We start from the raw sequence: 27,822 nt of genomic DNA, 5'->3' as shown, positions 1-27,822 counted from the left end.
AAGTCTCAATCCAACAATATAATTAAAAACACAATATTCCAAATACTTGATTATTTGAGATATTAACTAGATTTGAAAACTCAATGGACCATCCTGAATATCAAGATCCTTAATTACTCAACCTCCTTAATGCACTGCATCATAAGGGTACCATATCTGTTCTAGCCAATATAGCTACACCCACATATGCGGAAGGGGAGAAGTTATTAGTGACATTGACAAGCCTTCTTTATTGGTGAGGTTCCTCAATGCTGCCTTGTGAGTTCTACTACATGATCATTCCTGTCTCACCCTTATGAGGGTGTTTGCTTATTTTTCCCTTTCTTATCGCACAACGACGTCATATACTGCAATATGGCCTGAGTAAACTCTTCTTCATCATGCTGGTGTACTAGGCGGAGACCACACCCATGGACACTGAAGGCCTCGTGATCACTTACGACTGAAGCTTCTAGGGAACTGCATTCATTCAACTGATCTGAAAACCACACTCATGGTATGTAGGATACCTAAACGAATCCTCCTAGATGCAACCACATGAATTCTTCTTTGCGTGCAGTAGTGATGCAGAGAATTCCCTTTGTCCGATTCAAAATGACAACTAAGGTTGTGAGAAATTGCTGGGATATCCAATTTGTCAATCTCGAAAGTCAGATGCTCCAGGATTGCAAAGTTTGCACATACAGCCAATCCTAGCCAATTACTGTCCATGTTTAGATTTTGTGGCAGACTGATTGTTCGCGAGTAGTCATTGCTTTGATGGCCAAACCACTCTAGATCTATGTTTGAAGGGAAACATGAATTGTATACAGATAAACGATCGAAGTCCGGCAAAGGAGGAGAGACAAGGAGTCAGATATGTAGATATATGTACATGTGTACATAATTCAGTTTGACTTTGTGCAAGATGTTTTTAATCGAGATAAAAACGTGAGCATTTCATTAAACTTCTCACCTTATATTTCTTTATTACATGAAGGGTGTTTGCACCCAAAATGTACCCATTTTTACTTATTTGGGCAATTTGAATAAAATATGGCATTTGGAGGGTGATGAGGCAAAACATTGAACTTGAAGAGATATTTGTCTGTCAAGTGGGAGAGTTTGGCATTAAAATAATGTTTTTCCTTTTGATTTGGATGGTGGAGGTTTGCCAAAAAATTGTTTAATCAAGACAAGTGCATGCTTTTTCATGCAAGTGGATGAGAATGCACCATGAGAGCTTTCGGGTAAGGGACATGTGAAAGAAGTCAACTTGCTTCTTTTAAATGTTAGTTTATTACAAGTGGGAAAACATGTAATAAAAGCATGTGGTGGAAATGCAAGTTCCCCTTTTAATATTATTTCTCCATGCAAGTTGGCAAGTGAAATGCAAGCTGCCCAAGCAATGGAATACAAATTGCCCAAGTTTCTTTCGGGCAAGTGCATTGTTCTAAAAAAAGGGCTCCCTCAAATCCCTATAAAAAGAAGCAGATGCACAAGGATTATGGACACTCAATCAAACAAACAAATACACAAACTCTGCTCAAGCCAGATTTGCATACGAAGCTGTAGTCAGCACCAAGCATTCATCCCTTTCAGGATCAACCTTCACCAAAAGCCTTCTTTTATCTAGTTTATTAGCTCTGCTGCTCACTTGCAGTATCGATCTCCTTTGTAGTTTTCATGTACAACTCATCTTCAGTCATTTAATTTACAAGCAATCTACAATATTAGTCATTTACTTTCCTTTGTCATTTACATATTGTTCTACATCTCCATATAAGTAAAGTCCTTATTTTTAAGGCAAACAAAGAACCTTGATTTGAGCAACTCCCACTCAAATGGCACAATCTCTTGATTTGAAGTCAAAAGGCACAACCTCAATCATTCAAATCTCGTCTACTAGCGGCATCTAGTAGTGGCACGCCCGCACCCACCAATCTCGTATGTGAAGTAAATCCCCGGCTTGCCCACGAGGCCCATGGCGGATTTAGGGAGCAAACAAAGGGTATCTGTGCAAAGCCACAATTCGCTGCGTTTTCCCTTCTCTTCATTTTCTCCACGAACAATTTCTCTGCCCATTTTTTGCAGTAAATCATGCATCCACAATTTTCCTCCTATGATGCTTACCAAATTTTTCTCTCGGAGAATCTTTATATTGCTACCTGGATAGTAGCCACAACTTTCAAATATCTTTTTTACCCGACAAACATCCTCCCCATTGAAGAAACATGCAACGTCCAAAAACATTTTCTTCTGTTCGGAATGCGTTAATCCATAATAACTTACTTTAAGAGTACCAATAATTCTCTCCTCGCCAGAATAATTATGATCTTTCAAAGAAGCCAACGTACTGGACCATTCTTCCACACTTCTTTCCAGGAGGGAGGAACCCAACACTTCAAGAGCCAAAGGAAGACCACCACATTGATCTACAAATTCATAAGACAATTTCTCATAGCCATTTATGGGACAATCCTCGTTGAAGGCTTTCCGGCAGAAGAGAAGAAGAGCTTCCTTGTCAGTAAGTTTCTCAACCTTGTATAGTAATTTTGACTCATACTTTGTCAACAGCGTTTCATCTGTTGTGGTTACAAGGATTCTGCTACCCTTACCAAACCGGTTATAAATTTTTTTGCCATCCTTTCCAGCTACAGCTTCTATTTGTTCTAATTCATCCACGTTGTCTAGAATTATCAGAACATTTTTGCGGCACAATCTCTCACTTATCACCTTGTTGACATCCTACGTAGTTACTTTTCTATCCAACAAGTGATCACATAGTTGTTCTTGGATGTGAAATAAACTTTGTTTTTTAGATATCTCTCCAACCTTAGAAATGAAACTGAAAGCTTCAAATTGATTGCGAATTCTTTGAGAAAGAGCTTTTGCAATGGTACTCTTACCAACTCCTGGCATCCCACAAATCCCAATTATACGAACTTCTTCCGACCCTATAGACGAATGCAAGTTGGATTCGATTTTATCTACTTGATCCGTACCAACGAAGTCCTTTAGATCATTTGACAACATGTGATTTGTGTTATTCAATTCACCGAACGTTCAACTATCTGTCCAATCGGTTGTGTCTCGTATCTGCCAAACAGTTGAAGCATAATGTTAAGTATTTGGGATCAGTAAAATATGGGTTAAAACATACTCGTTAACAGGTTACAATCATTTAGTTTCTCAGGATACAGTTTTTGGGCATTCAATAATTTTACAATCACTTAGCATGTATTCAAATATAAGACAAGCATGGGTTGATGATCTATCTGTGTATCTGTAGGTTTAGCTTTCATATTTGAGTTGAGTGTAAATATATCGTTGAATCATAAATAAAGTGCCTTTTCTTTCTTGGTGAATTAAGATGCCTTTTCTAAACAAGGAAAGAGAGAAAAATAAGTATATAAAAAAACCTACAAAAAATTGTGAAGGATAGTTCTATGTCTTCAAGTTTTAAATGTTTCTGATATGAACCCCATTAAATCTCATATGGGTACCAATTTTAAGGAAATGAAGCATGACATATAAGTTGTTTGGCCTTAAAGATTCTTGACCAAATGTAACTTCTATTGATTCAAATTAAGGACCATTTTATTTGGACTAAGATGCAACCCATTTGGTTTAGTTTGAAAGTGGCACATTGCTGTGTACTAAAAAATGATGGTTATATGTTTACTTCTTGCTAAAAAAGTTCTGAGATGGTTTTTGTTGTGTTTTATATTCTAAGCTCAATTATGAAATATCTTGCAGCATAGAATTTTTGGCACAAGAAAGATAATCACAGTTGCTCAAGGTACTCATTAGTAAAATTTCAGGCTTGTTTGTCTTATTAATTTGCTATGTTGTTTATTTGCATGTCACTGTAATTCAAATTAATCTTTTAAGGAAATACATTAAAGATTGAATTCTGATGGTTTTATCAAGTTGACACAAATCAATGAATTTTTTTTTTGACAGATTACGGATGGGAAATTTTATTTAAACCCATGCAACCTCTTTTTACACCCAACTTAAAATTTTGAATGTTAATTGTCTATTTCACCCTATTGTATAATTACTATTAAGTACAAAATGAAATTAATAATAAAACTTAAATTTATCAATAAACCCAAATACTATAATTAAACGCTACGATTATTCTTTGTTTATCCTACGTTCATTCTGGTTAAAACCTTAATAGCGCTCTTAGAGAAAAATAACTTTTTGATGATATGCATGTTGGAATTCCTGTTATGCAGTGATGTATTTAGAAATGTGTATAAGAAGAAGAGGTTTTAGAGAGAAAATGAAAAGACAGAGAGTGTTCTCAAAATATCTCAGTGAGAGCCAAAGAATGCTCTCCTGCATATATTCCTTCTTTCCTCAACATTTACATGACTACTAGGGAGAGAGAAGCTACGTGAGCCTATGAGCTCATCATACCATTCATTACAAGACCCTATGAGATCTTGACACATGTTTACATCCAAGCCTAGCACAATATCATCTAATCTCAGCCCTTGATCACAAACTGATTTATTTACACATGCTAAAGTAAGGAAAATACAGTTTAGACCTTAATCAACTAACACTCCCTTCTAAGGTCTTAACTGAGATTACCCCAAGCTTATCCCTCAGAGCACAGAACCTGTCTTTAGCAAGTGCTTTGGTGAAAATGTCAGCTAGTTGCTCCTCACTTTTGCAGTATTGCAGGTCAATTGTTCCTTCCTGAATTGCATCTCTGATGAAATGAAACTTCCTCTTGATATGTTTAGACCTCTGATGGAATACCGGATTCTTTGACATTGCAATTGCTGATGTGTTATCACACATCAAAGGAGTTGGTTCGATCAATTCTTCACCAAAATCATGCAGCACAAATCTCAGCCATGTAGCTTGAGTGGTGGCTTCTGAAGCACTCATATACTCGGCTTCAGCAGTTGAGAGTGCAACACTCTGTTGCTTTACATAAGCCCAAGAAAATGCACCACTGCCAAAGCTGAAAGCATACCCTGATGTGGACTTCATGTCATCTTCATCTCCACTCCAATCACTGTCACAAAATCCTATGAGTAGAGCTGCATTTCCCTTTTCATACTTAATTCCATAGTCAACAGTTCCCTGCACATATCTGAGGATCCTCCTTGCAGTGCCAAGATGTTTGATGGAAGGACAGTGCATGTACCTGGCAAGTACACATGCTGAGTACAAGATATCAGGCCTTGTTGCAGTTAAGTATAGAAGGCTGCCAACAATTTTCCTATACAATTCTTCATCTGCAGCTTCACTCCCATCACCTTTCCTTAGCTTATCCGTGGGAGGTAAAGGTATTGAGACAGACTTGCAGCTCTTTAAACCAAATCTGTCCAGTAAACTCAGTGCATACTTTTTCTGGTGAATAAAGATACTCCCTTCTTGTTGGATTACTCCAATTCCAAGAAAATGATGCAACAAGCCTAAGTCGGACATCTCATACTTGTTCATTATATCACATTTGAAATCTTCAATCATTTCTAAACAGCTTCCAGTATAAACTATGTCATCCACATATATAGAGACAATCAGAGTTCCCTGTCCATCCACATGTTTCACATATAAGGTGGCCTTACTTGGACTTTTTTTAAATCCACTCTGCAGCAAATGAGTATCAATATTGCTGTACCAAGCTCTGGGAGCTTGCTTTAGACCGTACAGGGCCTTTCTTAACTTATATACTTTGTGTTCTTCTCCCTTGACAATATATCCATCTGGCTGATCTGTATACACTTCCTCTTCAAGGATCCCATTCAGGAAAGCAGACTTTACATCTAACTGGTACAGTTTCCACCCTTTCTGTGCTGCCAAAGCAATGAGTGTTCTTATAGTATCCAATCTAGCCACAGGTGCAAATGTCTCATTAAAATCAATTCCGGGCTTTTGAGTGTACCCTTTGGTAACTAATCTTGCCTTGTGTTTTTGTACAGTGCCATCCAAATTCAATTTGGTTTTGAAGATCCATTTTACTCCAACAATTGGTTTGTCACTTGGTCTATCAACCAATCTCCAAGTGTCATTCTTCTCAATCATAGTAATCTCCTCATCCATTGCTTTCTTCCAAGCTTCATCTTGAGAAGCTTCAAAGTAATTCTCAGGTTCAATGACACTGAGTCTACACTGAGCAAACACTTCATTCAGATCTCTCCACTTCTTTGGTGTGTTGTCATAAGTTTCTGTGAGTGGAATTTCACTCTCCATATTCACAGTGGCTATATGATCTTGCAGTTCACGATCTCCAAATATGCAGGCCATGAAATTACCAAACAACAACCAATAGCCATGTTTAACTGTCCTACACTGAGAAGATTTTCATCCAAACCAGGTACAATCATTACTTCTGGTATGAACCGAGTGCCTCTTTTGGTCTCCACAATCAGTGTGCCTTTGCCAACTGAGTCAACCAATTCCCCTGTGCCCATTTTCACCTTACACCTTATACTTCTGTCAATATTGATCAGCAATGATTCAGTACTGGTCATGTGGTTACTGCAACCACTGTCCAGATACCAAACTCCTCTATTTTCTTGCACAGAGGCCTTATGACAGGCATAAAACATCATTGCATTATCTTGAACATGATTCAAATAATTTGCAGTATGATTTTTCTTTGGCTGGTGACAATCTCTCACTACATGTCCAAATCTGTTGCAGTTATGACACTTAGGTTTTCCTTTGAACCAACACTCTCCATGATGAGCCTTATCACAGATCTTGCACTTTTGTTTAACACCCTCAGTGATCTCACCCTGTCTCTCAGGCTGTCGAGTGTTGTTTTCCCACTTCTTAGACATAGACTTCCAATTCTTCTTTCCCTTACTGTGATTTCCCTGTGTGAGTGGCCTATTCTGTGCTTTAGGTACAAGACCCATAGTGGAGAAAGCATGCTCTGTGCTTGTAATTTCATCAACATGTCTACTCAATCTAAGCTCATAACTCTTAAGAGATCCTACCACTTCTTGCACAGTCATAGTATTCAAATCAGAAGTTCTTTCAATCACAACACAGATTGGATCATATTTACTGGACAAACTAATCAAAACCTTTTGAACTTCTCTTTGATGAGTGAGGTTCTCACCATAAGATTTCATTTGATTAATTAATTCAAATAGTCTAGTAAGATAGACAGATAGAGATTCATTCTCCTTCATTCTCATATACTCAAATTCACGACGTAAACTTTGAAGTTTAACGGATCTTGCCTGTTCATCGCCGCGAAACTCCTCCTGGAGTAGATCCCAGGCACCCTTTGAGGTCTCTTGATTCACGATTCGAGGGAAGATCTCCTTCGAGACAGCACTCTGAATAATGCCCAGTGCCTTAGCATCTTTCATGAGCTGATCTTCCATGTGTGCGTCCAACTCGTCATCATCTCCTTCATCATCATCCGATGAGGATGAATCTTCCTCATCTTTCTCCTTCTTTGTTTTCTTCTTTTCTCTTTTCTTCTTCGATTCTGGAATAACAATCCCTTTGTCAACCAATTTCCATATCCCATACGATTTGAAAATGGTGACCATTCTCACTTTCCAGAACTCGAACTCCGTTCCATAAAAAACGGGAGCTCGTAAATCACCGCTTCCAGATCCAGCCATTTAGCTTGAATCGGAATGAAATGGAGAGATTTCACGTTGGATTCTCTCACACACTTTCACAGAATTTAACGCCCAGTCCGAAATCGAACCTAGGCTCTGGATACCATGTTGGAATTCCTGTTATGCAGTGATGTATTTAGAAATGTGTATAAGAAGAAGAGGTTTTAGAGAGAAAATGAAAAGACAGAGAGTGTTCTCAAAATATCTCAGTGAGAGCCAAAGAATGCTCTCCTGCATATATTCCTTCTTTCCTCAACATTTACATGACTACTAGGGAGAGAGAAGCTACGTGAGCCTATGAGCTCATCATACCATTCATTACAAGACCCTATGAGATCTTGACACATGTTTACATCCAAGCCTAGCACAATATCATCTAATCTCAGCCCTTGATCACAAACTGATTTATTTACACATGCTAAAGTAAGGAAAATACAGTTTAGACCTTAATCAACTAACAATGCAGACTATATGCATCTGCAGGCGAAATATGGCTACCTTAGCAACTGCTGAAATTTGTGATACGAATACAACTCTTGTGGGAAGCGGAGGTTTGCGTGTGCTGCCACCAATTTTCCAGGTATACGGACAATCCCGAGCATTCTCAGGCCCCATTACGACACTCAAGGTGTTCGAGGACAATGTCTTAGTCAGACAGCTTCTCGAAACCAAAGGCGAGGGAAGAGTTTTGGTCATTGATGGCGGAGGAAGCATGAGATGTGCTTTGGTTGGAGGGAACTTGGGACAGTTGACTCAAAACATGGGATGGGCAGGTGTTGTGCTGAATGGCTGCATTAGAGATGTAGATGAGATCAATGAGTGTGATATTGGGGTGAGGGCTTTGGCATCTCATCCGATGAAGTCGAACAAAAAAGGCGTCGGAGAAAAGCATGTTCCGATCAACATTGCAGGAACCTTGATTCGTGAAGGCGAATGATTTTCATTGCAATTCAAAAACATGCCTAGTACAAGCAAATCATGACGACATATTGATACTTTACCCAACCATTGCCCCAAAAACCAAGGCTGGCTAGCTGTTTGCAGAGGAAAGTTATTAGCTTCACAGAGCAGAGCATAACAGGGACAAAGACCGACAATCATTGATGTTCAATGGGTGTAAATATAAATCCACATATTGAATTGGGTTTATGAGGGTATATTAGGTATTAAATTTGGGTTTAAAGAGATATTAATAATTTAGTTAAAAAACAAATGGGTGCAAAGAGTAAGTTGGGTGAAGAAATAGGTTAGATGGGTTTAAATAAAATTTCCCTTACAGATTTTGATGTAAGTTTCAGAAACGATTGATATAATGACCATCAAATTACCTTAATTTTTATAATGCTATTCATTAATGTGTCTACTTATAAACCTGGAAATATAATGATTATTGGATGTGTATTTATTTAGTGGTTTTGAACTTTAATTCTTGAAGAAGATTAAAATTTAATAAAAATGTGGTGTTAGATTGGATATTGATTTTAGTCATTTAATGTGTACTTAATTCAAATTTATATTATATATTTTTTAATATTTAATAGATATCTTATTTAATGTATTACATAAAAATTTTAATTTATTATTATACACATTTTATTTCATTAATTTGATTTAACTTCCTCTAATTAGTGTACCTAAACGTCCGTATCATAATATATTTTACTAAATTAGTGTACCAAAATGTCTGTACCTCAATATATGTACTAAATTAGTGGCACATAAGAAAATATGCAAAAACATAAGTGCACACGAAAATTCTTTACCTAAATATATGATACTAAACCGGTGTACCATAATGCCGGTACCTAAATATATTATACTAAAATAGTGTACCGAAATGTTCGTACCTAAATATATTGTAAAGAATTAGCGGCACACAAGAAAATATGCAAAAACATAAGTGTATAGAAAAATCTCTACAAAAAATATTTTCTTATATAAGATACTTACCATAATGAGAATTAAAATTTATAATATTTTCATAAAATTTAATTTATGAACACCATAAAATTATAAATTAAAAAGAGAGACATTGAATACATATGCTGGCATTAAATAGAGTTTAGGGACTAAAATCAATTTTTAATCTTGTATAAGACATTTTCTAAACTTCATCTTATTTAAGGATTAAAATCTAGTTTACTACTTTATTTATGGTGATTTTATTATTAACCTATGTTTAGTAAGAAGTTTATGTTGCCAATTTTTCTTGTTTAACATTTAGGGGTGTGCGTCTCACACACCCCTTGTTAATTCTTGTTCATTGATCTTCTTCAATTCATTCGATCCGACGGCTGAAAACAAAAAAGGTGTGGGAGAAGTAAAAAGGGGTGTGTGGATATCACATCCCTAACATTTAATGAAATTTGTTCTCATTCTATTTGCTACAATTTATAGCTTATGCCATAAGGAACGTTAGGTTATTATATTGATATGTGCTTCACTTATTTGTTTTGTGTATGTTTGTGAAAGTCTTTTAGACATCAAGGCTTCAAATTTGAATCTATAAGAAGACTGTTTTAGAGTCATAAAACAACATATTGTGAATGTGGGTATAAACTTCAGTTTGATATAGTGCTGAAAATGGCCAGTAATTATGATGGTCGAACAATTTCATATTGGTATTGCGCATTCATATAAGTTCGTTGTGAATTACTGACTTGTGAAGGTTTTATGCAGCTGCTAGTTAAGTGCTCGTAAGTTTTAAATTTTGCACTTCGTTAAGGTTCACGGCATTGGCAGAAGTACATAAAAGTTATTAGCTACATTGGACTATGTTTTAAAATTTTAATTTGCTTAAATGATTTCATGGCAGTAAAGGAGGCATCAAATGTTTACAGCTGATTGGTTTTACCGTTTGTGAGCTTTCGTTCGAAGCATAATGCAATCTTGTAAAGATTGATAATTAAGGAGGACCCTGGAGTGAACGAACTGATATACATTCGGGTCTTTGCTCTTCACTACTAATAAATTTATGAAGTATGTTACATGGAGCTTATTTGTGTGATTGTAAAGTTTAATGGGTGATTTAAGTTAATTAACCTAAATAATCCCAAAACGAGTAAACTTTATTTGACAGAAACATATAGGAAGCTTATCTTTACTTAAATTAATTGCCCAATAAAGGAATCTTGCTCAAATTCCATTGAACTTTTTCTTGGATTAATTGTTTGACCTAGTGTTGCCTAATAAGTCTTTACGCTTTGGCTCCAAATTACAATCTATTAGGGATTGGACTTGGTGGACCAATCTTATTGGATGAAAGAACTCTAATGATATCGATGATGGCTAATTAATAAATTCACTAGGGTTTTGCCTATAAATATAAAGGAAAACTAATGAAAAGAGCTTGAAAACTTTGAATTTTAACGATAATGACAAAATAAAGGGTAAAGTGAATAGTACTATGATTGACTTTTTAGTGTAAAAATGTGGCTTTTCATTAAAATAAACAGTACCGGGAAAGAGACAAAACTTTGAAAAGTGAAAACAACTTGGAAGAGTTTTTGTTTTTAAATTATGGAAAAATTAGTATCCGGTCCCTAGTTCTTACTGTTCATTGACTAAGACCTTATTAGTTCTCAAATTTTGATTCAAGTCCCTAGCATTAATGTGATAATGAATTTACATGTTTATTATATAATTTTTTAATATAAAAATTAGTAATTAATTTAGGGTTTAATAATCACACCTCTATTAAACTTCTAATTAATTTTCAATTCAAACATTTCCAAAATAATAATAAATTAAATTAAATTAAGTTTGTACCTATTAGTTTTTATATATATATATATATATATATATATATATAAAGATTCTCAATTTTTAATCTTAAATGTACCCATTCATATAAGTTTTCAATTTTTTTAATCTTAAATGTACCCATTTAAAATGTACTCACACCTCTATATCAATTTGTTATATTTAAAATGTACCTTTTTTTTAATATAAAATCCTTTCAAATTTTTTAATCCATGTTTAAACTTATATGGGTACATTCTTTTTCGTTGATTTGAGAATGTATCCATGTTTTGGTACAATAACTTTTTTTGTTAATTTTGGTTAATGTACCCATACATATATGTATATACACACACACACACACAATATAATAGAGAGTATAATTTATATTTTATTATTTTTGATCCCATAAATTATGGGTTTGATTTAAAATCTCATTAATATAAACAATTACAAATTTCAATTTTTAATTTTTATTTTAAAAAATATAGTAACTTACATTATTACATTAATGTCAGGGATCTCAATCAAAAACTAAAAACTAACAAGGTTTCAATCAAAGAATATTGATAGTTAGAGATCGCATCCAAAGTGTCCCTTAAATTATTTACTCTACATTTCTTATGAATCTTTCTCACATTCTACCTCCATTCTTCTTCTACAGCTAGAAATTACCATTTATCCGACCAAAGTTTGTCCAACAAATCAAATAAAAATTTGGACAGACAAAACTGATCAACGTTTTGGTTTTTTTCTTCAAAGACTTTAGGCGATTAAGTATTTCAATGGGCAAAGGTTTCATGCCAAGAAAAAAAATTTATGCATATTATGCCACCTTTTGCCCAACAAAAAGGCAAGTCTGCAGAGCTATCTTTGCCCGATAAAATATTGTCGGGCTAACCATATGGGTCATTGGGCAAAGATCCACAATTACTTGTCATAATCCTACCTACACTTTTTTGGCTCGATGACCCATATACTTTACCCAACAAAATGGCCTTTTGGGCAAACTCCAATTCATTAAAATAGGTCATGCAACCTTCTCCTTTTCTTTTTTACTTCTCCTCTCTTCTTTCTTATTTTTATTCTCTCTCTCTCTCTCTCTCTCTCTCTCTCTCTCTCTCTCTCTCTCAGCCACCTCATCACCCATCTCTCAACCTCCCAATTAATTTAAGGTTTTTTTATTATTTGTTAATATCTTTTGTTTAGTTGTGCACTTAAAGGAGCAGAGACTTATAGTTTGAAGTTATTATTTTGTAGATGTTGAGTTTGATATCTACACCCATTTCTCCTGCTAACCAGTCATTCGACAATCCTACGACATCGACATATGAAGGTATATTTTATGATTTAGCTTTTAGGGTTTACAGTTCTTCCAGAAAAAATGCAAAATTTCGTCGGGCAAATGTGAGGGACATTTTCGCATATTCAATTCTTTCAATAATTTTTGCAGTCTTCGAAATTAATTTCAACAATCCAACAGTCAATGTAGTTGGCATATGCTCTGAGATGACATATGCTAAAAATCATCCAAATGATAATTTTTGGGATTAGGTAATGAGACAAAATCCTTTGAGATTGACATGGAAGAGTTGGGTGTGTCTGAGTATATAACCCGAGTGTGGACCGATTAATTCAAGTAGTGGAAGTACGAGCTTCACAAGTACTATGAGACTTGTGCATCTCCTACTGAAGCTCTGACCGATCCACCTCCGGAGTTTATAGAAAGGATGGATGAATGACACTGGCTATGCGATCATTTTCAAAGCCTGAACTTTTTGGTAAGTTTTTTTTTAAATTTCATTTCACTATTCTATTTTTTTTCATTTTAATTGCTTTTTTTATTCACAATGAAAATCTTCGGCAAATAAGGCTAACTAGGATGCGAAGCAGTATCTTTGTCACTTCAATGCTCGGCTCCTCACTTACTGGGTTGATGAATGGTGTGTGAAGGGTTCGCTTTTCTATGAAGTCAACGCCTATCGGGATAAGTGTTCGTCGCAGGAATCTCCTGGCGGACGAGCACACAGCTCCCCTGGGAGAATGGCGTCGGTTGAGGGTATCTGTCGTACTTCTGCTTTCTTCTCGGGCTCGCTCGGGCAAGCTTTTGTCGGGCAGATCTTGGTCGGGCAAGACACACTTCGGGCAAGGCTCGTCGGACAGTTCTGAAAGAGAAGGACAGAGTTAATTTGAAAGGGTGCCTTTGTGGGGCCTTAGATGTAGGCCTTAAGGCTCACAATCAAGATTAACTTTGTCGTGCTCAGGCGTGCCACTGCCATCTTCAGTATGGCAGATGTTGAATGGGTGTTAAGCTTTGATTGAATATGTATACGCCCGAGAAACCAAGTTAGATATAACAGGTGCCTTTGTGAGGCCTTAGGTATAGGCCTTGAGGCTTCCTGTCAAACTAAACCAGCGCTTGGATGTATCATATTTGGTCTTTTATGGTTGCCAGAGTCTTATCACTATTATACTTTTGATTATCTGAATCCAAGAGGTAGGACGAACCCAAATGAGTGCCTTTGTAGGGCCTTAGGTATAGGCCTTGAGGCTTCCCATCAGAGTTAATCCTTATACTCGGACCAACTAGACCACAACATGAAATGAAGCTAAATAGATGCCTTCTTGGGGCCTTAGGTGTAGGCCTTGAGGCTTTCTATCAGAATTCACTCCTATGCTTAAGCCTTTTTTACGAATCAAGATATAATAGCAACAAAACGGAGAAATAGATTGATTACTTGCGCCCCAAGTAACTTCGGACTTCTCGCTTATCAAGGATTGTCGTGGATGGGTTGAGTCCACATAGAGTTCTTTTTTATGCCTTGAGGCCAAGGACTTTTAAACTGATCTTTAAATTACATGCCCGCCGGGCTTAAGACTTAGATCTGATTTGAACTCTGACGCGATTCAGATCGGATCCAAGTGCTGAAGACTCATTATGACTTTGCTAGAAATAACTTGTATATAACTGGGAATATATAACATGTTATTGTGCTTTTAAAAGAAAGAAAAGACAAAGACAGAGCAAAGATAGTCGGGTAAGTTTGAACCTTATCGGCCAAGGCTGAACTTCTTACAAAATCTATCTTTGTGGCTCTGTCAGAGGTCTGAAAGCTTTTAGAGGGGTTGCCGGGGGAGAAGAGGATACAAAATGAATCGATACCACCATGAACAAGGTAGCAGAGCTATTACAGGGGTTTGGGAAGGTTTATCCCGAATGGGATGAAGGCTTGTGCTGACTACAGCTTCGTTGAAGGCAAATCTGGCTTGAGCAGAGTTTTGGCTTTTGTTTGTTTGTTTGAGTGTCCTTAATTCTGTCTTCTCTTCCTCCTTTTATAGACGACTTCAGCTTGGGTTCCTGTAGTAAATAGCGGTGCCCGAATGCGGTTTGGTGATGACTCACTAGCTTTTTTACATGAATGCCACCAATAAAGTACTTTATTGGGCTGTGCAGTGACTGAATAACCTACCCCCTGTGGTCTTTGAGCAGGTAAGCAGGTGGCCTTTGTAACTTGTGCCCAGCCGAAAGCCTCTTTCCTGCCTCCTAAGTTTTCCTCTGGGCCTTGGGTTTGGGCCGGCTTTCTCTCTGGCCCAAAGTTCAGATTTTATCCCAAACAATAAGCATGCCAATTATGGCAGTCAGGTGGCTGATAACATTTATATAAGTATTCCGTTCAAGAATTTAATTTCAAATTTCATTACACTTAAAAATTTTAAAAATTATAATCAATAATTTTAATTGGTTTTTGTTTGTACCATACTTAGGGCCTCCATATTTAGATCTCGTATAAATACTCGGGGGACTCAAATGTAATTATGTAATAAATGAAGGGGCAAATATGTAATAAGTGAGGAGCCCTTAGTCTATAAAAGGGATTCCTCACCCTCACAATCTTCAAGCCTCTCATATTCAGAGCAGGGCTCTCACCCTCACAATCCTCTTCAACATCTCAAAGAAATACAATATCAGTGTGGACGTAGCCCAAACATTGGGGTGAACCACGATACATTTTGTGTTCCATGCCACGAGCAACCTGATTAGTCGCCCCCTTCGATGTCTTGCAATCACACCAACACAAACCCCAAATCTAAAGGTTGCAACATCCTTCTAAGACCACCACAACAATGATCGTCGCCGTATACTAAAGAAGCTACAAACTCTGTAGCTACAGGAAGACCGCGGGAAGACAAATCTCACGGCCAACGTCGCCAACAAAGGCGAACAGGGGGAAAGACCAACACGGGCCAATAAAGGTGGTCGTGCGAACACCAGAGCCGAAGCTCTACACACACTCCCAAGATTGCGCGATGAATCATGAAGAAAATAGATGGCAATCGATCAAAATTGTAGATGGTTGGAAAGATGATCGAACCCATTGATGAAAATGATGGAGATGGATATGGAGGAAACGGGTGATGTGGATATAAGATGGTAGGATCAAAAGGAAAATAGGGCAGCATAGTGATGATAGTAGGAGGAAAAGAACCGGAAGGAAACAGGAAAGATAAGCAAGCAAACAACAAGAAGAAAAGGAAAAGAAAAAAATAGAAGAGAACCATGGGACTGCTACCGACCCTAGCCACAGCTAGAGCCGGCTGTGACGTGAATCTTCAAAGATTGGATGCACTCACACAAAGAGGAGAAGAACTCTCACATACGGAGAGAGAGGCTCTCACAAACAAAGAGAAAAATATAGGATGAGTGACCACCAGGACATAAATTTCTAGAAAATAGAACTTTGGCCGATGAAATAGTAGAAAATTCGTCAGGCAAAATTGTAAAATTTTCGTAGTTTAGGATACTATTCTAGCTCATCAATAGGTTTTACCAACGAAATATTGTTGTCAAACAATTACATTCGTTAGCCCAAATTGGTCAACGCACTTGGCTCGAAGAAATTGCCGTTGGTAATTTCGTCGGGCAAATAATTTTTGCCTTACAAAGTTTTAAAATTCATTGAGCAAATGTTTGTGCGACAAGTTTTATTTTTGAATTTGTGTAGGGCAGAACATTAGGCAATGAAACCTTATTTGGCTCGCAGAAATCCTTTCATCGGGAAAGAGGGTGTTTTTCTTGTAGTGTTCGGTTCTCCTTCATATACTTTTCCTATATCTTAAAGATAAAAAAATTAAACCAAACCAAATAGTTACCAAATGAGCTATATTTTTGCGAGTTTCAAAATTGAACTAATTGATAATAAAAAATAGCTACCAAAAACTAAAAACCGAAAATGCAAATTGTTGTCAAACGAACATTAAGAAAAACATATATTGAAATGAGAAATTTTCAACCTAAAGAAATGAAATACATAATAGAAGTACCACATACCTATAATGTCTTAGATCAAATCCTGAAAGGTCGGCTATTGTAGTCAGTGAACTCTTCCACCTTGTCACCTTCTCTGTTTCTCCTTCGAAATCTTTTTCATGTTTAGCAAACGCCTTTTCAAAACAAACTCCGGTCTGTGTTCGGATTTCCGACGGTGTCACGTCATAGAATACCGGCAGAATCAGTCTAGACTCATCGTTTGCCGCAAGTTCAACCATACTTGCAAGTTCATGCAGGCACCATGTGGAGGTTGCGTAGTTTCTCAAAAGAACAACGACGAAAATTTGCGATTCTGCGATTGCTTCGGTGAGTTCCTTTGAGATGGGCTTTCCGCTCTCGAGTTGTTCTTCATCCCTGGAAGTGTGGATCCCGTCTCGAACTAGAGCATTGTACAAATGGTCAGTGAAACCTTTCCGAGTGTCCAAACCTCTAAAACTCACGAAAACCTCGTATTTCATTGGAGGGGTCGGAAAAGGAGGCAAAGGTGACGAGGTTTTGGTGGTCATGGGATCAGCCATTGGAGACTAAACACCAGTAAACAAACTGGTAATTAATGGAAGCTTTGGCAAGTTGTTACTTAAAAGGATTTGCAGAACTAGCTAGCTTGGTATAGCTGCGAAGAATCATAAGTAAACGGACTCAGCTTCTATGACACGAGTAGTTACGAGTACATTGTACATCTGCATCATTAAATTAAGAGGTATTTGTTGCTTTGTCTCCTAAACTTGTATGCAGCTGCCAATTTTTCGTCTGAACTTTAATTTTAGCCGATTACCCCCTTGAACTTTTTAAATTAGCCAATTTCCTTCTTGAACTTTAATTTTAGCCGATTACCCCCTGAACTGTTATAAATAGTCAATTCCTCCTTTGGCGTTAGATTTTAAAAACTTTCATTCAATTTTTCATCCATCCAATGTTTCATCCTTTTTGCCCTCATACAGTTGTCATGTGTTGTTTCCGTGATCAAGATGGATGAAAATTTTAAAATCTAAAGCAAGGGGAAATTGGCTATTTATAAAAGTTCAGGGGGTAATAGGCTAAAATTAAAGTTCATAGGGGAAATTAGCTAATTATAAAGGTTTTAGGAGGTAATTGGCTAAAATTAAAGTTCACGAAGGAAAATTAACAGCTCTATACAAATTCAGAGGATAGATCGACAAATATACCTTAAATTAATGATATAATGTTATGTGAATAAAAATTTGTATTTGACATTATATTATTAACACAAAACATGATGTACGAGAGCCACATATATTATAAGACTTCGACGACAAGAATACAAAAATAACTCTCGGACTGATGGAGTGCATACCTGCAGCTGAATACAGGGCAGCCTAGTACTATATTAATATTATATGTTAGTCAAAAGCTGGGAATTTTTATAGGTAAACAGCCAAAAGAGCAGAAGCTTCAAAGTCCCTCCACGATGACTAGTTTTTTTTAATGTTAACTTGTTTGATTATCTCGTGTAAATAGGAATTTCAGTTTTATTTTATGACAAGTTGTTTGATTTTCTTGTCTGAGATCTTAAAAAATACGGAGACAAAAACAAAATGATGGTGTGAACGTGAACCTGCTTGCCCCTTTTTTTTTTGTGTGGGCCTCGACGTTCGAGGATTAATGAATCAAGGACCAATCCACATGCATTCACTCTAATCAAGCAAGTCCACAATGGATGCGATTGCATTGCCAATTCCATTGATTTATTAAAAGAGATTTGAAAGTATACAACCACGCATTTGAATCCTTTGTCTTAATGTCGCGTATTATTGGACAAAGCAACAACTGTTGTAGCCTATTTTATCTGATAAGAAGGAGAGGGCCGGCGGTAAGCATAGAGAGAGAGAGGAGAGATGTGTTTGTAGAATTATAGAGGAATTGTGTGTTTGAGGATCTGTTATCTCCCATACGTAGTGCCTTTATTTATAGTAGTAAAAGGAGAGAAGAACTTCTTCATCCCCAAGGAATACAAGTCCATATAGGAAAGAATAACTAGAATTAAATCTAATCTAGGATTTACACAATCACACTTAAACTAGGAAAGTTCACAACACTCCCCCTTGAGTGTGTAAATATTGAAGGTAGATTTCAGTATTATGCAAAAGTTGAGGAAGTCAACCCGTCGGCACTAATTCTGGGAAAAACGTTTATTCTCAATAAGGTAGGAACTTGCATAAAGTAGTAAGTCTCACTAAAAAACCCTAAGGTTATGGCAAAAACCCAAGGACAGTCCATAGTCTAAGGAAAAATGCGTGAGTAATGCAAAGCCAAATGAAACGTCTACGGGACGTCATCAGGGATATGATCAACCCAAAGTGGGTGCCTCGTTAAAACCTAGTTAGGTAACAAAAACCCAGTGGGAAAAATGCTCCTAATCATAGGGAAAAAAGTACATTAAGATAGGGGTGGGCACTGGCCTGGCCTGGCCGAATTTTGAAAGGACCGGACCGGACCTGAACTTAGAAAAGACGGGCCAAGCTGAGCCGGGGATTACATTTTCTAATATAGGAACCATACCTAACCTAGCCCGTTTGAAATGGGCTGGTTCGGGCTGGGTCCACGGGTCCTTTGTTTTTTTTTTTCAATTTAGTAAAAAAAAAAAAAAAAACTCAAATTTGCAGAAATTCATTCACAGCACAAATTCACTCCCTAGATTTTGCACAAAAGAAGACTAGTACTTTCTTCCAATCAGCAGAGTAGCCCCACTTTCTTCTAAACGTTCGCACGAAATTCGAAAATATTAATTAAGAATATCCCTCAAAATTTAAAAAAATATAATTAATAGTCTTTCTCATTCATTTCTTTCATCTCCCGAGGAATATTAATCAAGACGATGCCTTGAAACTCAAAAAAAAAAAAAATAGAATTAATAGTCTTTCCCATTCATTTCTTCCATCTCCCAAGCACGAGACTCGATATTAAATGACGCGCGCCACAAATAAGCCTTTAAAAATAAGCAAAAAAGAATTATGAAAAAATAAAAAAAGAGGTGGGGGATGCAACACGAGGACTTCCCAGGAGGTCACCCATCCTAGTACTACTCTCACCCAAACTCGCTTAAATTCGGAGTTCTGATGGGATCCGGTGCATATGAATTGGTATGATCGCATCCGTTGGTCTATGACTTGTAATTGTATATAACCATTTCTTTGGCGATGACCTTGTAACCTCTATGCATGTGCAAATCACATCGGCTTTAAACGTTTGCACGAAATTCGAAAATATTAATCAAAACGATCCCTCGAAATTTATAAATATAATTAATGGTCTTTCTCATCCATTTCTTTCATCTCTTGAGGAATATTAATCAAGATGATCCCTTGACACTAAAAAAAAATAGAATTAATAGTCTTTATCATTCCTTTCTTTCATCTCCCAAGCATGAAACTCGGTAATAAACGACGCGCACCACAAATAAGTCGCTAAAAATACGCAAAAAGAACTATGACAAAATAATAAGCCACTAGAAATATGCAAAAAATAATTATGAAAAAAAAAAGAGAGGTGGGGGGATGCAACACGAGAACTTCCCAGGAGGTCATCCATCCTAGTACTACTTTTGTCCAAAATCGCTTAACTTCGGAATTCTGATGAGATCCGGTGCACGTGAGTTGGTATGATCACATCCGTTGGTCTATGACTTGTAATTGTATATAACCATTTCTTTGGCCATGACACCGTAACCTCTATGCATGTGCAAATCACATCGACTCTAAACGTTCGCATGAAATTCAAAAATATTAATCAAGACGATCCCTCGAAATTTAAAAAATATAATTAATAGTCTTTCTCATTCATTTCTTTCATCTCCCGAGGAAACATAATCAAGATGATCCCTCGAAATTTAAAAAATATAATTAATAGTCTTTCTCATCCATTTCTTTAATCTCCCAAGGAATATTAATCAAGACGATTCATTGAAACTAAAAAATAAATAGAATTATAGTCTTTCCCATTCCTTTGTTTCATCTCCCAAACACGAGACTCGGTAATAAACGATGCGTGCCACAAATAAGCTGCTAAAAATATGCAAAAAAAGAATTATGACAAAATAATAAGCCAAGGCAAGATCCGTGAAGGCTAGTTCACTTGAAGCTATCTTCATCTTCGTATGTCCACCCTCAATGGAAGAGCTTGAGAAGCGCCTTCGGGCAAGGTAGTTTAATATGCCATTTATTATTTGTCATCCTCAAATTGCACTTTCCATGTTCCTGTTCTGAGCATGGTTGAATATGGAAACAGGGGAACTAAGACAGAGGAACAGGTCCTGAAGCGACTTCGTAACACCAAGGCTGAGATTTAGCAAGGGCAATCATCAGGCATCTTTGATCATATGTTGTATAATGATAACCTGGAAGATTGTTACTAGAGTCTAAAGGTAGCTGTTCCCACCGTCATTGGATTTGCACCGATGCTTCTTATGAACTTATATATTTACTAATTACCTTGTCAGTTACTTTTACTTATTACTGATGCCAAATTCATCTGTTTGTGTAGAAACTCTTGGGGCTAGATGGAACTGTTACTGCTGCTCCTACATCAGGTAAGAAGCGTTTCAAATGAACTTGGTTATATTACATTAAATCGAAATTTAATGTGTTAAAATTTCACTTCAGCAAGTAAAGTGGTTGATTTGCCAATGGACCATTCGTTGACCAAGATTGATAACAAAATCATCATAAACTCCAGAACTCCAGAACTGGAAAAAGCATCCACTAACACGTAAGTTTCTTTTTTCATTGCTCGTTTAATCAATATATAGCGTAAGATATTTAGCTGTTTACACGTATGCACGGTCTGATGAGCAGGATCGTGCTGGATGTGTCAGCCCTCAAAGGAGGGGCGCCTGGGCGGATTAGAAGGCTAGACATATATACCATGGACTTTTTTTTAGACTGTCTGACTGGGATTAATCAGTGAGATAAAGATTTCAACCCCGAAAGATGACAACTTTGATTTCTTATTCGTACTTTCTTTTCAAACATGAAGTGGCTCTTGGACCAGAACATGAATATACAGCAAAGGGCACATAAGTTTGCAGAAATAGATTTCTGGAATCTTATGAAGCTCGAACATGAAGTTGCTCTTGGACCAAAACTTATCCGTGTAGCATGAACAAATTCGAATTTCAGCCATTCCCCTACTTGTTTGAGTTGAATATTAGAATGCGGAACGAACAAGACTAACAAAATAATAAGAATATTATTAAATTAACTAAGAATGACGAAACGGCTACAATACCCTAAGAGACTACATTGTGAATGACTTGATAATTCTACGAGCTACAAAGCATCATATATATAGAGAACTAACCTAACCCTAATAAGCAAGAAAACGAAACCCTAATACTAACGGGGTAAGCCCAAATTCAAACAATAAAATAAATAACTAATTTTCCAACAGTTTGTAGACTATATATCAAGAAGGCTACTACACAAACAAAATAAAAGTTAAAAGACCCGTTTGATGATCATTTCGTTTATGGTTTTTAATTTTTACTTTTGGTTAGATATAAAAGAAAATACAACGAAGAAAGAAAGGGATGAATAGAGAAAGGGTGGGTGGTGGAAAGGATATGGAATAGTACGGAAGAAATGCACATGAATACACAACATGTAGACCAAAAATTGTAAACAATTTGAAGTAGGGGGTCATTTGATAGCCATTTTGTCTTTGGAATTAGAGATCCGAAAGTTTACAGATGTATACTAAAGGGAATGTGATTAGTTGGGATATGAAAAGAAATGCTGGTACTTTGTATGCGAAGTGGAATTCGTTAGGTCAACTACACAAATATTGAAATCCAAGCTCATCTAATGACATTACTAAGGACCTCCAATTGAGTTAATCACGAGATTGATTAACAATTATTAGCATTAGACTAAAATTTACTTCTAATGTCATCTAATTAAACAACTAGACCTTTTCATCTTCTCTTGAAGAGTTGAAATTCATGGAACCCAACTGACGGAAGATATTTTACTATATAAAATGATTCACTTGTTCAATCATCTTTCATTATTAAACATATGATCAATATTGGCAGAGAACAATTCATGCAGCGGAAATAAGAAATAAAGTAAATATTTCTTTGAGATGAATTTAAGACGTCGGCTTTGGTACAATATGAAAACAAATAAGGATTACTGCGATTGCAAGTTCAGAGATCATTAAGACCTGCCGTCCCACCATTATTCATTTTCTTCATTTTTTTCTCTTCTCTTTTTATGCTTTTAGTGAACAGTATAGTTTTTAGGGGTTTTCAGTTTTAAGTATGAAAAGTATAATATTGAACAATACAATGTTAGGATTATGCAGTCTTTTGATTGATATTTTTTTGGCAAGTACGGTGAGATGTGGTCAAACGTTGCCGAGTCATTCAATTCCAGTTGGTAGAAAGCTTAGGGGTTTTCAGTTTTAAGTATGAAAAGTATAATATTGAACAATACAATGTTAGGATTATGCAGTCTTTTGATTGATATTTTTTTGGCAAGTACGGTGAGATGTGGTCAAACGTTGCCGAGTCATTCAATTCCAGTTGGTAGAAAGCATAGGAGTTAAGTTGATGGTGGTGAATAAGGAGAAACGTATTGTTGCAAAGAAATGGAACTCTTAATTATGTCTTGAAATAGAGAACCAATTGGATAAGTTATTAGAGATGGGAAGACATTGGTCAAGCGAGTTTGTATTTGAAGTACATAGTGATGATTTGGTGATGGTGGACTTGAAAAATTGGTATTGTTCATGTCATCACTGGTAGATTAAAGATTTCTCTTGCTCACATGCAGTTGTAGACTAAAGCAATTTTTGGTAATAAATCATTACGTTTGATGTGCACCTTGCGTACCAATTGTCGTCGAAAGTGTACCTTATGTACTAGATATTGTCGAAAGTGCACCATGTTTTTACTTGGCTCGATGTGCACCTTATATACCAAATTATTTGTATCTTTTAAATTAACATAACGTTAAAAGACCTACCAAATAAGGCATGGTTATGTACCAAAAGTCGGGTACGTTCTAAATTAACTTATTCGATCATTATGTGTCAAATTAACATGAATTAATGTACCAGTTAGTTGGTAGTTTAATACCAAATGATCATTACTCGTCGAAATAACGTAAAAAGACATACCAAATAATTGGTACTTTTCAAACACACGCGTTTCATCAGACGGGTACATTTCAAAAATAAAATTTTTAAATACCAAACGTCTAGTACCTTCTAAATCAATATTATTTCACGAAACAAATGATCAATATGTATCAACATAACATTAATTAACGTACCAATTAGTTGGGAGTTTAATACCAAAAAATCATTACTTTTCGAAATAACATAAATACATGCCAAACAATAGGTACGTCTCAAACACACATTGTATAACGTTTCATTGGAAGGATACATTTAAAAAATAAAAAACTTTACATACCAAAAGTTTGGTATGTTCTAAATTCATATTATTTCATGAACTCACTGATCGGCCTCGTTTGGCAGCTCGGACTGTACTGACTATTTCTGTCGGATAGGATAAATAGCCATCGGATAGTATTGACTAAATTAGTCGGGCGTTTGGTGCAGTATCGGACTAATGACCATATTATTTATACTGTGTTTGGTATTATACCGGATAAAAGGAATCAAACTTAAAATAAAATTAAAAAAAAACTGAAATCATCTCTCTTGTTCCAGATCTCTCCGCCGCACCCCCCCCCCCAAAACTCCCTCCCTTTCTATCCCTTCTTCTTCTTCCTCGTCTGCTCCCCTGAACTCAACCCCACCACAAAGGCAGCAACAAGAAACCCAGCAAAACCCACCTTTCAAATTCTCATCATTTTTTTCCCAATCCTTCTCTTTTTTTTAGCTACAAATCAACCCAGCAAAAAAACACACCACAAACCAAGAAAATTCACACAAAGGACTTTGTTTTCTATTAGTCCTAAAAAACAATTGGAAGGAAATTCACGGAGGACACCTTTTTTTCAACAAACCAATAACACTCATCGGAGAGAAAAATGGGGCTGACTGTGATTTTGGGCATTAGGTTGGGGAAAAGCATTGACAAAATTCAATTTGGAGGAGGGGAAGAGCTGAGTGACGCCTCCAGTTGGCGAATTCCTCAGCTTCCATCCGCCCCTTTCTGTATATCCCTGTGGAATATGTTGTTTCACTACTGGTCTCCTTTTGTCTCTCTCTCACTCTCTTCTTTGTTCCTCTGTGTGCTTTCTGTCGGACGAGACGGGAAATTAGTCGGCGAATGACTGCAAAGGAGTGGCGCCCGGGGTGGAGAACTCGTCGAGGAACTGCTCGAAGGCCCACTTTGAGAAGTCGTTAACGGCGGCTTCGTGAAGTTGGAGAGGACAGCGCCCCGACTAATTATCCCGAGCTTTTGGGCTGTTTTAATAGTACGGTGTCAACCGTATAAAATTTGATGGGCTGGATAATTAAGCGGGTGCTTATTTAGTACGAGAGTGCACCAAACAACTGCTCTCGTATTATTTATCCTTTCCGATGCTTTATACGGCGTGCCAAACAAGGCCATGTGTCAACATAAGATTCACTAATGTAATAAACTCCTGGTACGTTACAAATTTGTTATGAAAAGAGGGCGTTTAAAACTTACAATATGTTGAGTTCAGAAAAACAATTCATTCATGATTTATAGTTGATCGTAGGGGTCTTGAGTTCAGAAGTTTATAGTTGTCGACCATCTTAATAGCCTAGGTGAACAATAGTGAATTCTAATTTTAGTTTTCCAAATCGACAAATTAAATGAGGAACTAGTGTAATAATGTAATTCAAATCTTTAAATTTACAAGATTAATATCTTTAAATTCAAATTCTTATTATCTTGAACAATCAGTATTGTTCTTAAATTAAAAATCTGAGACATCATTTAGCAAGAATTTAGGAACCTCCTCTCTTTTGGCGTGAAGAAACTGGATATACCAACTACAAAAGGACCTTATTGTGTCGGTGGTTGATGTCGATTTTATGTAATATAGTGGTAGATAAGACATTTCGATACCTACTTAACATGCTATCGGAATTACTGTCGGTAGTAACCGACATAAACTGTTAATGTCGCTTATAACCGACATATATTTTAATATTTTTTAATAGTGGCGTCGCATAAAAAAAAACGTGTCGCTTTTAACCGACATAACATTAGCATCGGATAAAAGAAGACTAGCGTCACTTTTGGCCAACACTAATGATTGTTTTTAAATTCTTTTCAAAGCCGGTGTCAGTTGTAGCCAACATAGGTTTTAATTTTTTTTAAATATTTTGAAACACGGGGTCGGTTGTAACCGACAAAACGTTAGCGTTGGTTAAAAGAAGACTAGTGTCGCTTCTGCTCGACCCTAATGATAGTTTTTAAATATTTTCAAAGCCAGTGTCGGTTGTATCTGACATAGGTTTTAATTTTTTTAAAATATTTTGAAACCTGATGTCAGTTTTAGGCGACAGATTGGTGGCCTTTATATACCATCCCCGTGTTTTCTTCTTCCTCCCTCGCATCTTTCTTATTTATTCTTCCAATTTATAAACCCTCCCCCGTGTTTTCTTCTTGTTATCTCGCATATATATTTCTTGTTTGTTCTTCCAACTTCATTAATTCCTTCTTCTCCATAGAAAATTTTTCTTGCTTCTAGTATTTTTATTTTTTCCATTTATGTTTAATTTTTATTTGCAATTTAATTATGTAGGGATTTTATTTGAGCTGATTAAGTACATAAAGAATTGATTGACGACGAAATTCTTCCATCATTCATGTTTCTATCACTAAATTCCTTAATTTTTAAATTGTATAATGCACAAGTTTATTTATTTAAACATTCTAATTTAAGTATTTAGATAAATTTTTACGATTTATGTTAAATTAATAAATATTTAGTCTAATTAATTAATTTTGTCACTTGAATTGTTATGAGAAAATGGAAATGAATAATATTTATAAGCATTTCTGTTAAATTAACAATATTAAATATAACATAAACTAATAATATTTAGTAATATAAGAATATATTATGTTAAATTCATTTTGTTTTGCACTCTAATTGTTATGAGGATATTCAAAACTTGAATTTAACAAACAATCAAGATTAGATGAGCATAATTTTGATAAGCGACGTCAATACCCTTTTCATGACGGTAGCATTGGTGTCGGCTCCCCTATCCGACATTGCACGAATTAATGTTGGATTTTTACCAAAAATCCGACAGTAATTGGGATTTCTTGTCTGTTTTTACACTGCCAGTGATATCCCCTTTTGTAGTAGTCACTGAAATTTGATTTGTTAAAAGCTGTGGCAAGTCATGTAATTTAGGTACATCAAAATGGGTAAATTAAGATACACATGACACCAAAATTGTAAAAGAATGGTTAATCAATTTGTTAAAAAAAAACATATGTTTAGTCTAAGAAGCCTAAAAACGAGGGGGCTATATCAAAACATCCCTTTATTTAATCATTTGCATAATTAATTCGTGTTGATTTTTCTGTAATTTTGATTCAGAAGAAGAAAAATATTCAAGGCTTTTGTATCGAGTTTATTTTACGCTGCCGGTCCCAAGTTCGGATAATGTAGGAAGGAGGAGGGGTTAGATAGTCAATAGTTAGCACTCCGTTTTTCACGTCTAATCTCCACGATTCCGTATTGAGTGTCAAGCCCTAATGATGGATTAAACATAGGAGGCTGCATTGTTGCAGTTTAACATGAAGTTGACAATTAATTAGCTGAGACCAGATGAATAAAAAGGGAAGGCATCGCCAGGGTAGAAAAATTTGCCAAGTAACAAATAAATTGATGAGGTGGAGTTAGCGCATTCGAATTCGGGTGCTTAGGTGATGCAGGGAGGAAAACAAAGAGATGTTTATTGAAATATCAAGCACAACTATGACCCAATGAACATATAGAGAACTAGTCCTTGTTTACATAAACTCATTCAAAATGCATAATCTGTTTCTTCCTTAACGATTCTAGCCTTTCAATAGGCCTAGCAACAAGATAGTTAAACACTAACACAACTTCCTAGTCCACTAGAACATAAGAAATAATAATCACCAAGCCTCAATCCAACCATATAATTAAAAACACAATATTCCAAATACTTGATTACTTGAGATATTAACTAGATTTGAAAACTCAA

At 36.2% G+C, this 27,822-nt stretch overlaps 2 protein-coding genes, 2 non-coding genes and 1 pseudogene across 5 annotated transcripts in view; 2 read left to right on the top strand and 3 right to left on the bottom strand.

The window, feature by feature from the left end:
* LOC126593049 (guanylate kinase 2-like) overlaps window positions 1-21,626 on the top strand; it is a 42,071-nt gene extending 20,445 nt beyond the window's left edge. Inside the window, exons 9-11 of one of the 2 annotated variants that reach the window (XM_050258914.1) lie at window positions 21,166-21,211; window positions 21,285-21,390; window positions 21,477-21,626. In XM_050258914.1, the coding sequence (XP_050114871.1) occupies window positions 21,166-21,211; window positions 21,285-21,390; window positions 21,477-21,588 (264 nt within the window). In that variant the 3' untranslated portion in view covers window positions 21,589-21,626. The remainder of the gene's footprint in view (window positions 1-21,165; window positions 21,212-21,284; window positions 21,391-21,476) is intronic. The other variant, XM_050258913.1, reaches the window with a different exon arrangement.
* On the bottom strand, window positions 294-17,183 carry LOC126592847 (disease resistance protein Roq1-like; annotated as a pseudogene).
* Window positions 8,074-8,532, top strand: LOC126593050 (putative 4-hydroxy-4-methyl-2-oxoglutarate aldolase 3). Its single transcript, XM_050258915.1, has one exon. It carries the CDS (start codon window positions 8,086-8,088, stop codon window positions 8,530-8,532), a length of 447 nt encoding a protein of 148 aa, XP_050114872.1. The 5' UTR covers window positions 8,074-8,085.
* Window positions 19,662-19,780, bottom strand: LOC126594696 (5S ribosomal RNA). Its single transcript, XR_007613404.1, has one exon. It is a non-coding gene; the product is annotated as a 5S ribosomal RNA (ribosomal RNA).
* LOC126594679 (5S ribosomal RNA) lies at window positions 20,178-20,296 on the bottom strand. Its single transcript, XR_007613402.1, has one exon. It is a non-coding gene; the product is annotated as a 5S ribosomal RNA (ribosomal RNA).
* Window positions 21,627-27,822: the final 6,196 nt, after the last annotated feature.

Source organism: Malus sylvestris, chromosome 12, assembly GCF_916048215.2.
Source record: "Malus sylvestris chromosome 12, drMalSylv7.2, whole genome shotgun sequence".
Lineage (NCBI taxonomy): Eukaryota > Viridiplantae > Streptophyta > Magnoliopsida > Rosales > Rosaceae > Malus > Malus sylvestris.
This window is presented reverse-complemented; position numbering and strand designations above follow the sequence as displayed.